The 11,438-nt window shown below is 40.1% G+C and overlaps 1 protein-coding gene across 1 annotated transcript in view; it reads left to right on the top strand.

Annotated features, from left to right (window-relative positions):
* The window catches only part of sik1 (salt-inducible kinase 1), a 10,743-nt gene extending 5,310 nt beyond the window's left edge, over nucleotides 1-5,433 (top strand). Inside the window, exons 6-14 of the mRNA XM_020609487.1 lie at nucleotides 1-21; nucleotides 124-247; nucleotides 356-576; nucleotides 882-1,031; nucleotides 1,132-1,242; nucleotides 1,350-1,575; nucleotides 1,667-1,921; nucleotides 2,048-2,234; nucleotides 2,409-5,433. The exon at nucleotides 1-21 is cut by the window's left edge and continues 71 nt beyond it. Coding sequence (XP_020465143.1) covers nucleotides 1-21; nucleotides 124-247; nucleotides 356-576; nucleotides 882-1,031; nucleotides 1,132-1,242; nucleotides 1,350-1,575; nucleotides 1,667-1,921; nucleotides 2,048-2,234; nucleotides 2,409-2,919 — 1,806 coding nt within the window. The 3' untranslated portion in view covers nucleotides 2,920-5,433. The remainder of the gene's footprint in view (nucleotides 22-123; nucleotides 248-355; nucleotides 577-881; nucleotides 1,032-1,131; nucleotides 1,243-1,349; nucleotides 1,576-1,666; nucleotides 1,922-2,047; nucleotides 2,235-2,408) is intronic.
* The last annotated feature ends 6,005 nt before the right edge of the window (nucleotides 5,434-11,438 follow it).

Here is an 11,438-nt window from a genome sequence, read left to right as displayed (position 1 = left end):
GGGACACAGCTGGACATTTGGGTAAGCTTGTTCAAGGAATGTATAGGCAGTTTGAATTAAACAATGAGCATTAATGTTTTAAAAATATCGCTAACACTCTTCTTTGTGCTGTTTCCTTTGCAGAGCCTCGGTGTGGTGCTTTATGTTCTCGTCTGTGGTTCTCTTCCATTCGATGGACCCAGCCTTCCTGTACTCAGACAAAGAGTCACAGAGGGCCGATTCAGAATCCCTTTTTTCATGTCCCAAGGTACCCATCATACTGACATTTAATCATGGCAATTACTGCTAATAACTAGTTCAGTTTAAAGGCAAATCACTCACAATCCAAGACTCACTTGTTATTTAACTCCTCCAGACTGTGAAAACCTAATCCGTAAGATGCTGGTGGTAGACCCGGCCAAGAGGATCAGCGTGGCCCAGATCAAGCAGCACCGCTGGATGCTGGCAGATCCAACAGCCGCCCATCAGACCCTCAGCCATTCCTTGACAGAGTACAACTCAAACCTTGGGGACTACAGTGAACCTGTGCTGGGTATCATGAACACACTAGGCATCGACCGCCAGAGGACGATCGAGGTTAATATGATTAGTCATGTCTGTTATCAGATTAAGACCTTTGCATGCTCTCTGCTGCCAGTCAAACCCACCATAGATCCCAATATGCTTCAAAGCTTCCTGCTCACTTTGCTCACAATTTCTCACTTTGCCAGCACCAAAGATATTATATTTGTCGGTCATTCAAAGAAGTACATACAGATGAAGGGCTAAAAAAAGCTACAAAGAGAGGAACAGATGGCTAGAAACTACATTAAGAGCCACAGAAGGAAAGGTAAACAAGGTAGCAAAACCGCTTATTTACTGTCTTCCATCCTTATCCTCAGTCTCTGCAGAGCAGCAGTTACAATCACTTCTCTGCTATTTACTACCTGCTGCTGGAGAGAGTGAGAGAACATCGCACCCAACAGCTGAGCCGCCAGTGTGGAACCCGGAGCCAGAGACCCAGGGGCAACCCCGACTCCACCAGCCCAGAGGTGAGCACCCCAGCTGTGTGCATCAAGTTCACACAGGTTCTGATCCAATCTGCATCCTCAGCTTGAAGTCTGAAATACTGTTTTTTCTGCTTGCTCATAGGTGATTATGGAGTTCACCGACAGCTTTAGGACTACACCCTTTTCAGTTCCAGCTAAAAACACTCCCCCTCTGTACCCGGAGATGGAGAGTGATCAGGGAGGGTTGTTCCAGGTAAACATATTAAATAAAACCTGATAGCATTCAGCAGCTTAGGGGCCAGGAGACTGCATCCCATGTCTGTCGATCAGTGGCTAACAGCATGTCTCCTTCTGTTGCAGCGGGTGGTGTTTCCAGTGGATGCCAGCCTGAACAGACTACTCTGGAATCGCTCCATTTCACCCAACAGCCTGCTGGAGACAAGCATCAGCGAAGAGGTGCGACCCAGAGACCTGGAGGAGGAGGAGGCAACACAATCTCTCGGGCCACTGCACCCTCCCATCACCACCTCCCGCAGACACACCCTGGCTGAGGTGTCTGCCCGTTTCCACCAGTGCAACCCTCCATGTTAGTATGACACATATATGTAAAAGCGCACAATAATCCTCATTCTGTCATTTATACAGACTCTAATTTGTTCCCTGCCCTGTTCCTGTAGGTATTGTGGTCAGTCCCTCAGATGGGGCCTCGTCTGACAGCTGTCTGAAGTCCTCATCCAGTCCTGCCCCCACTTTGCAGGCTGTTGTTGGTGAAATGTCAGCACTTCTCTCCTCCACGGCTAAAGGTGGAGGTCTGCACCCTAATGGGTCTCCTCTGGCCCTCTCCTCCCACCTCCTTCCTCCGGCCCAGGGCAGCCTACCCTCTGCAAGCTTCCAGGAGGGTCGTCGAGCTTCTGACACCTCCCTTACACAAGGTACAGGAGCAGGATCATGAAATCAAGTGGCATTTACCTAATAAATTTTTTATTTTTCTCACCTATACTGTGCTGCATTATGGGATAAAAGATGTACTGTATAACACTTTCTCATCCCTTTCTCAGGCCTTAAAGCCTTTCGCCAGCTGAGGAAAAGCACACGCACTAAAGGGCTTCTGGGATTAAATAAGATCAAGGGTCTGACGAGGCAGGTTGTTCCTCCACCCTCCTGTAATCGTGGCAGCCGTGGGTCACTGGGTCCAGCCCTCTCTGAGCACCGCAGCATGTTGGAGGAGGTGCTGCACCAGCAGAGGTGAGGCACAGTGTTACATAAAAGTGCGCTTTTATTTACTTCCACATATTAGATCATGTAGTGGTGCCAATTTGCCAAAATATAAACACATGTAGGCTAGTAGTCTGAGGGGTCAGATATTTAAACCCCCCCTGATATAAATACAGGGTCTGATCTTCTGTCTCTGGTTTCCAGGATGCTGCAGATGCAGCACCAACCCCAGCCTCAGGTCCAAGCCACACAGACAGGACCTTCCCAAAATCCTCTGCTCTTTCTGGCCCAGCAGCCATCGCCCTCTCCTCCACCAACCACTGTGTTTGCTTCCTCCTCCATATTTGACTCCCCCTCCACCCTGTCTTCCCAGCAAGCTTCAGTGGGTCTACAGCACAGCACCTGGCAACAAACCCTTGAGACTTCCTCACCTGGTTGCTTGGCATCCTCCTCGTCCTGCTATGCCTCTTCTCTGTCACCCGTAGCCTCTGCTGCTTACCTTCTTGAGGCTCGTCTGCACATCAGCCAGCAACCCCACCTTCAGCCCCAGTCCAGCCTCCAACAGCAACCCCAGTCTGCAACCCAAAGCACCTTCCCCATCTTGTCCAAACCAGTGGTGTGGAGCATGGACACAGCCTCCAGCACAGACCAAGATGTACAGGAACTGGGTCTGGCTGGGCAGCAGCAGCTCAGTAGCTGTGTGATGGTAAAGTAAAACATCAGCCATCAAGACCGGCAAACTATCTCTCTGTGGAAGATGCTTAGAGCAAAGTTGACTTGATTTTGAGCCTAGAAGAAAAGAGAGTAAGAGTGAGAGGAAAGAACAAAAAGTAGATGCAAGCAACAAATGCACACTTCATTTAACAACACAGGGTACACATGTGCCACATATATGTGTGTGTGTATGTATTTGATATCATATAAGCTAAAGACTAAGCAATAACTAAACTCTGAGCAAGGTGTAAAATCCTTATTACACAGGAAGAGAAGCAATGATAGACTGAAAGGGTCTCATTCAGATCCCTGATGGACTCACTTGAATGAAATGAGAGCTGACATTAGCCAATAGAATTATGTTTCAAAGTTTAACTTTTAATTTTTTTCATTGTTTGAAAACAGGAAGTCTCAGTCTTCCTCATTCTTTTTTTAGTTACCTTTTGTGTCATTTCCTGTTCTCAGTGTTTTTCATGTGACTGGACAGAAGACCAAAATTCCTTCTACTTTTATTTTTTCCACTTTACTCGCCTTTCTAAAGAGTCACTTCTCTGTAGCAGTGCACTGAACATACAACATAGTGCTCTAAGCTTAGACACGTTCACTGAAGGAGTTGATTTTGATTCGTGTTGAAACTGTGATTTTTTTTTTGTTTGTTTCTGTTTGTTTGTCTGTGCAAGATTATTATTAGCTACGCAAATGCTGCTTTTACCTCAAACTGCGAAAAGACTGCTACGTCCTCACCAGCCAAAACTACAGAAAAAAAGTCTCACTGATTGAGTAAAGCACAACAGGTACATCAGTCAGCTCAGTAGCACCTTACATATGTGGATACATGGCTCTGCATTCCCTTCATTTGATAAGCACCTTCTTGTTGGATGCTTTTACTACCTCCTCTGGCAAGAATTTGGAAACAGAAAGTTTTGAAAAAAATCTGTAAAACAGCCTGTTGTCAATCCCAGAATATCAGAGGACTGGCACTTTTCAAATAGGCAGAACAAAGACTGGGAACAGTGCAATATTTCATATTGAAAAACAAAAGAAAGATGGGATAGTCAAAATGGACATGCATATTTGACGGAGGCTTTTGTTTTTACTTTTAATTTGTCAGTTTGACCTTGCTCTGCTAGCTAGCTGACTAGAACTCATTATGTAACATAACATGATACTGTAGAAACCGAGAGGAAAAGACTGAAGGCATTTCAAAATGCTCTATCTTCACACAGCATTCTTGTAGTTCCTTAAGGAAAGAAAGGAAGAATTTGGGTTTTACCAAAGAATGAACAGCACAAGAGTTGGGTGATCAGTCACAGGTACACTTTGCACAGTGCTGTCTCATAATGTAGCGTGGTGGTTAGCTAGCATTTTCATATGAGCTCCTTAGCTTTTGCTCTGAGAAAAACTCCTGCTGCCACCAAATGCTACACATGTTGTTAATATCTCTAGCTGTTAATATCAGGACTGTGGTGGTGTTCATTTTTGTATTTTTCTTAAAAAAAAGCTGAACATAGCAATACTATGTTGCGCTGAAGTTTAAACTTTCTTCGGTTGTCTGTAGGACGCTAGAAATAGGTAGGAATGACCTGCAACAAGTCCATTTTTTTGTGCAGATGGCGTATTAGAAAACAGCAGGAGGAATATTTAGTTTAGTTAGTTCTTTCATATCAGTGAAACATCTTGTAGGGGCACAGTGTTTTTCCAAACCTAGTTCTGTGTTGGAAACAAGGCAGTGTTGATATTTCTACCCACCCATGTTTAGTTGGTTACACTCATTAGCAACACCTGTGCCTTTCTCTGAACCCACAATCAGAAGTCGCCATCTCTGATTTCTACACTGAAGAAATAAAGTCGAGTGGCTCTGCTACTGGCCGTTCACTAAGAAGTTCTTTTTGGTATCTTCTTTGACCTTTGAACTTGCAGTGTCAACAGAAGCAAGAATTGCACTTTATTCATATTTCTTATTACCATTTTGTTGTTTTTGTTTGTTTTTCTCATGAGGAAAAAACTTCACCAAACTATTGAAACACTGAGACTTGATGCAAACTTGCGAGATGACCCTTTTGATAAACTTTGGATAATAAGAAGTATTTCATGCTTTTTTTTGTTGTTATCCTTTGTTATTTGTTACAGTGTGTGCATGTCTGTGTGTGACTGTGTGTGTGCAAGGAACAGCAAGAGAAAGGAAAGGAGAGAGTGTTAGTCCAGGAAATAATGTTTAATTATGTTGCTATTTATTTAAATAAAGCTCACTTCCTACAATGTCTGTGGTTTGAATTTTTCCACATGCACCATCACTCATGTTTATTGGGTTAACACAGTAAAAGGGATTCAGGTCTGTGCACACATGGACTCTGTAAAAGCTACTTCTTTCATGACATCAGGAGTGTGAACTCTGTATTTTAACATTCGTACATCCAGCGCCTTGAATCCTTTATCATGAATCCTCCCTGCAGGTTGCATATCCGCACGCAAGCACATGCTAACTTTTTTTACCTGACCTCCCTTACAACTGTGATTATATGTACAATGTACAGCTCGGAAGTTTTAATAGTCATGCTATATATATTTTCAGGTGTTTGTTTCCATTTAATCTTTTATTATCATCATCTTATTTCTACTTTATTTTAATAATTATCACATGTTTTAGCAGAGCTGTAAAAGTATGAAACCTTGCATCTCACTGCACGTACTGAGGAAGGACTTGATAAATAAAATGTGTCAGTATTGCTGGCAATCATCAATGACAATAAAGATGTGGTAACAACACTGGTGTGACACACTTCATTGTGTATTCGTGGTTACTGTTTAATAGTTTTATATTACAATGTTATAGTTTCTTGATAAGTTTTTATTATATGATAATGCCAGTTCTTAGTGTTTCTTTGCTCAAATTTAAAGTCTTTATACAGACATTAACAGCCAGTATTTTGCTGGACAAAATTCTGTTACACCTTATCTTCCACTAAATGTTGACAAATCACACTGATGATACACTGGACCTGTATGATAATGCTGTGATGCAGAGCGCTGATATGCTGCACCCCAATGATCCTCCTGCTGACTTGTTATTCATGAGACTGAAAATGGGTAGTTGTCTGACATCTGACAGGAAATGCTAAACTATCCATGAGCCACGTGAACTCTGCTGCTCTCCCCTCCTCTCCAAGCTTCCTCATAATCTCAGATAAGAGTGCAAGAAAGAGGTGAACCTCCATTTAAATTTCTGCAGGACTGAATGAAGTGCTGCCTTTTCCAAACTCAAACATGTGTTGAACTGTTACTGGTTACAAGTACAGATTTATGCTGCGAGGGGTCACGTCACTGATTCAAACATACACACTCAAATAGAATAACGCATCTAACATATGGTTTGACACTTGGGCATGACCCTCAGGTGAAGTGCTTGTGAGGGCTCAGTGCAAAAGGAATGCTGTGTATTTGATTTCCAGCCACCAGAAGCGTATCAGTCATCAAGCAGCTGCCTGCTGCTGACATGATCTTGCATTAACTAACAAACATTTTGTAACAAATCTAAACAACCCTGTATGACCATCTGACTTATAAATGCACAGCATATATATATATATATATATATGTGTGTGTGTGTATGTATATAGTGTATGTATATACACTATGTGTGGTGTTGTTGTAGTAGCATAATGTATTTCATTTATGAATTACAGCTCAGTGCTGACATTAAATAAAAAAGAGTCAACACAAAACTAAATATGAGAGGGTAGTTTTTAAGTAGTGAAACTTTATTTGCTTTATATATGAATTAACACTTCATAAACAGAGAAAATCAACAAAGTAAAAAAAATACTAAAAACAAACAGTTGTTAGTAGGATTGGTGTAATGAAGTTTGAGATGTTTTCATGGGATTTTTTTTTTTACAGTAAGGACGCAAGAAAATTTGAATAATGCCAACCTGGTCCTTGACGTACTGCAGCCTATTACAGAGCTATGAGTAAAAAGGGACATGAAAGATTTTTTTGGATTTGCCCGGGGCTATTACGCACTTCAGTATGAAGAACACCTATCCTATCTCACCCCCCAGACTACTCACCATAAAACATTCATAGTGTTTTGAATAAATAACCAGTTTATCAAACTGAAGGTGCACTGGGAAGAAAGGTTTCCTGCAATCTCTTTGTCTGAGCAAAAGCAGAAGAGACAGGCATCAAAAGAGAAAGGAGAGAAAAGTGTAGAAATGTGAAAAATAACTTCCCACCCTGTGATCAACTACAGATGAAAGAGGAACTTTATGTCTGATGACAAAAGGGAAATTCAGACCTATAAGGTCAACAAAGTGAAACAGTTACTTTACTATAAAAAGCCCATGTGCTTCAACATAATGTAAGGCAGTTAAAAGCATAAATACTTTCTGAAAACTACTGTAGAGGTCTTTGGGTCTCTCCCCTTACTGTGAGATTATCACCCTCCTAATTGTGTGTACGTGAGTGAGAAACTGTACTCGTGCGTCACTGCCTATAATCGAGCCCTGTGGCAAGACAAGTATGAATACCAGAGGATTTGTGGAACTCATAGAGGTTCAGCAAAGTAAATAAGCAACTTTTGGAAGCGCACAACAGGACTTTACATAACAGAGTTTGCTGTTTTCATCTGGGAAAGGCAGCAGCTACAGAAACACTTAAAATGTCTATTTTTAAATAACATCCTAGCAGCAGTAGGCTCAGTTTTATAATATAGAGGTTAAGTAGTGCAAATTAATAGTAATAAACATAGGATAACAGATAAAAGAGGAACAGACACTACTGTACTAAGACCACTCTAATTTAGTGCTTGGCTCTCTCTCTTTTCATTTTCTCCAACAAATTATATTAATTAATTTAAATCGTATTGAATTGACAAATTGAAAAAGGTCGTTTGTGACCCGACAGAAATATCAGATTAATCTACAGCTTCTTTTTTGGTAAGATTCAGCTCAGTGTTTAGCTGTTCAGGCCACAGTTTTACTTTGGTTCACCAACACTGCTCTCCTAGCATCTTTTGGCACAAAAAACCTGCTAAAAAGCTCTAAACGTTCATTGCTTACTATCTGGTCACAGCAGACAGATAGAGGTGGTGACTATAGCTGGTGAGCATAGTGAGCATTTAGCAGCTAAAAGCCCAAATGCATCGTTCACTTTAAAATAAAATGAATACTGGACTGAACACAAATGTTGTCTTGTAACTGCTGGATGTGCAAATAAGCAAATGTTTGGTAGCATGTCTGCCACATAAACTTAAAAAGTGATTGTGTCAGTGTTGAGTATACAACTTGTTTCAGCTGACCCCAAATGGCTATAAACCAGGTGTTGCAAGTTTAACGTCACATTTTACTGATTTTTGTCTCCAGATTATCATGTGACCACATCTAAACACAGTTTTTCTGTACCAAATTTAAGAAATGAGAGTGTTGAATGTTGCTGACATTGTAAAGTCCATGGAAAACAATCTGTCATTCCAAGCTTTAGAAATGAAACTGAGCAAATGGAACCAGTAAAGAAAGTAAGTAACAAAAGTTAATTAATCACATGACATTACAGCAAAATAAATGTTCTATGGATTAAACTTCTACACTGTTTATCCATTATGTTTTTAAAGAAAAATGTAATAACACAGAAGTGTAAAGTTTTTCATTGCATAGTCCAATGTAAAACAAATGTTTACTTGATTTGTTAATGAGGCCAGAGTGTCTCATTTAGGGAGGAGGCGTAGGTTCAGCTTGACCTTTAAATCCACACCCATACCTAGAATTAACAAAGAAGTGTAGCTGGGTTGCATGATAGAGTTGGAACATTTGTAATGACTACTGCAAATTCTCTAAAGCAGAACCAACACCCCAGATGGAAACTGCTTTCACTAGCCAAGTGACTGATGACAAAACATTTTTGAGTATAAAAAAAAAAACACACGACTTCCCATACGTCTGTTGCAAGTATGTGAATTTGGTAACAAAATAAATATTTAACTTTAATCATCTCTTTCTTTTTTCTCAGATAGAACACAATTAGCCTGAAGAACAAACAAAACAAAATAAGACAAAAACAGCATGTGTCCTATGTGTATACTGTATAATGTAGAACGTAAACTGCTGTGAGAGCATGATCTTGCTGTCCTCAGCTACAGTCAATAATGCACAGTTAAATGGGCCAAATAATGGGTAAACATCATTTAACTTGTATACTGAGCTTCCATATGAATGCTTTCCCATTATTTGGCCCCCTCTTTGGGGCCAAATAATGGGAAGGCATTCACAATAAGCAACACCATTTTCCACATCTAACCTGCCATTAACACAAAGCATCCCTGAACCCTATCATCACCCAAACAAAGAATAAATACAGTAGGTGGCTTGACACACAGCACCTGCATTGTATGCACAGACTCTATAGTACTGTAGAAAAACAAGCAGCCTTCCATCACAATATTTGCATTGACATGGCAGCAAAGTATTGGTTCATGTGACATCTCTGGTTAATACAACTGGATATTGTCCTGCAAGATTTTGATCAAAAACATGTTTGTGAACATTTTACTGATATGTTCAGAATCGATGTATTTGCAAATCTCCAAATATGTAAATGAAAAATATGTATTCATTAAGTTCATCAAAAATGTAATCCTCTCACAATTATGTTTTCTTCAAAATGTAGCATCTGCTGTGGAAAACTGCTTATATAAACATATTTTGTGCAGCTTCGTAAACTTATACTTCATCACTGCTCAAAAAATGTCTAAAATAACATCTGGAATCTTGCTCTTTATCACTTAAAGTAAATAATCTAATTGGCTGTAAATGTTATCATCCCAAGTTTAAAACTAACTCCAAGGCCTGAGAAAACAAAACACCCTATAACTAATTGTCTTCGCTCTCTCACGCTCCATTCATAGCTGTAATCTTTCACAATGCATTCGCCCTGGACATAAGGTTAGTGTGCAGCGTTGCCATTGTTCTTGTCACTGTGGGACACCACCCAGGACTTTGATTTGGAGGCTCTCTACTGGCACTCAAGTAGAAAGAGATTAAAGAGAAGCGAAGAGATAGACACACACACACACACACGGAGTCAGCTGTGAGAGCTATGACGCACTTTGGGCTCTGTTAATACTGTACAGCAAGCTTTGGCGTCTGTGTGAGCATTCCTTTACAGGCATTACATTCCAGCCCTGTCTCGTACTAAGTTCAACATGCAACTGTGCGATGAACTAGTCTCTCTCAGTCAGTCACAAACATACGTACATACTCAGACTAACTCTTCTTAATTCACTTTCTCCTCACATCTTATGTTCTTGGTGATTTTTTTTATAATGTCAACAAGTCTCATGATATGACCAAAACTGAACTGATTCCAGAAACACAAATTATCTGTAGCTAAAGCCTGATATAAATTGTAACTCGGTGTCATAGACCTCCATGTCAAGAACAATCCAAAAAAAAAAATAATAATAATAGTAATAATCTAAGAGCTAGTGACCTTTTGGAAGTTGTACATAGGTGTGGTGATGCTTTAGTTAAATGTTAATGTCAGCATGCTAACGTGCTCACAATAACAATGCTAGCATGTTGACATCATGCACCATTGTTAGATGTTTTTACATTCTTACAGGCTCTACTAATCTATTCAAATGACTTTATTTTAAATTCCATTGTTTAGAAAACGATGTGATCCAGAATTCGGGGAGAAATGTGTATGAACGTTTATACAAGGCATTTCCATTTGATATAATGGTGTAGCCACTGACAAATGCCTTGGGTTTGAAACAGTTTTTAATGTTGTACATTTGCAATTGGCTCTTGGAACATGCAGAATGTATAAAGTATTTTGAAAAAGCCAAATGTCATTTCTAACTATAGGCTATTATATCATGTGATTCCATGCATTTTTCTAATTTTGTCAGCTGTTCCCTAAAGCCCTTCTTGTGTAATCTCTCACTTCTGAGAAATGATGACGCTTAATAGAAGAGCGATCACAGAGAGAGTCAGAGTGCCTTCTTGCACCATGTGGTCGTAGCATGACACAGGAGTGTCAGAAGTTGTGCCTCTGTGGAAACTTGGAGGACTTGAAGTCAGATGCTGGGTGCATCACTTGGAATATATTAAATAAATTGATTAGAAACAGCTCCAACAAGAGTAACTACCCTCAATATTTTATGGATAATGATACACCGGTCAATAGATTGGAGGATGTAGTAGATAAGTTTAATAGGTTTTTTGTGAATGTTGGTCCTGGTTTAGCCAGAAGCATTTGTACAGATGATACATCCGTCACTATAAAAAACAATACAATCGAAAGGAACATGAGTTCTATGTTTCTGAAGCCCATAGTTGAAAAGGAAATTATAGAGATAGTGAACAAATGTGGTAATAAAACATCTAGTGATAGTGATGGTATCACTATGACAACTGTTAAATGGGTAATTGAGGGGATATGTAAACCATTAACCCATATTTTTAACATGTCATTTCGACTTGGGCAGTTCCCCAATAATATGAAAATAGCAAAGGTTATTCC

Source organism: Monopterus albus, unplaced genomic scaffold (assembly GCF_001952655.1).
Source record: "Monopterus albus unplaced genomic scaffold, M_albus_1.0 scaffold99.1, whole genome shotgun sequence".
NCBI classification, from domain to species: domain Eukaryota; kingdom Metazoa; phylum Chordata; class Actinopteri; order Synbranchiformes; family Synbranchidae; genus Monopterus; species Monopterus albus.
Note: the sequence above shows the minus strand (reverse complement) of the source record. Positions and strands in the feature narration are given on the sequence as shown.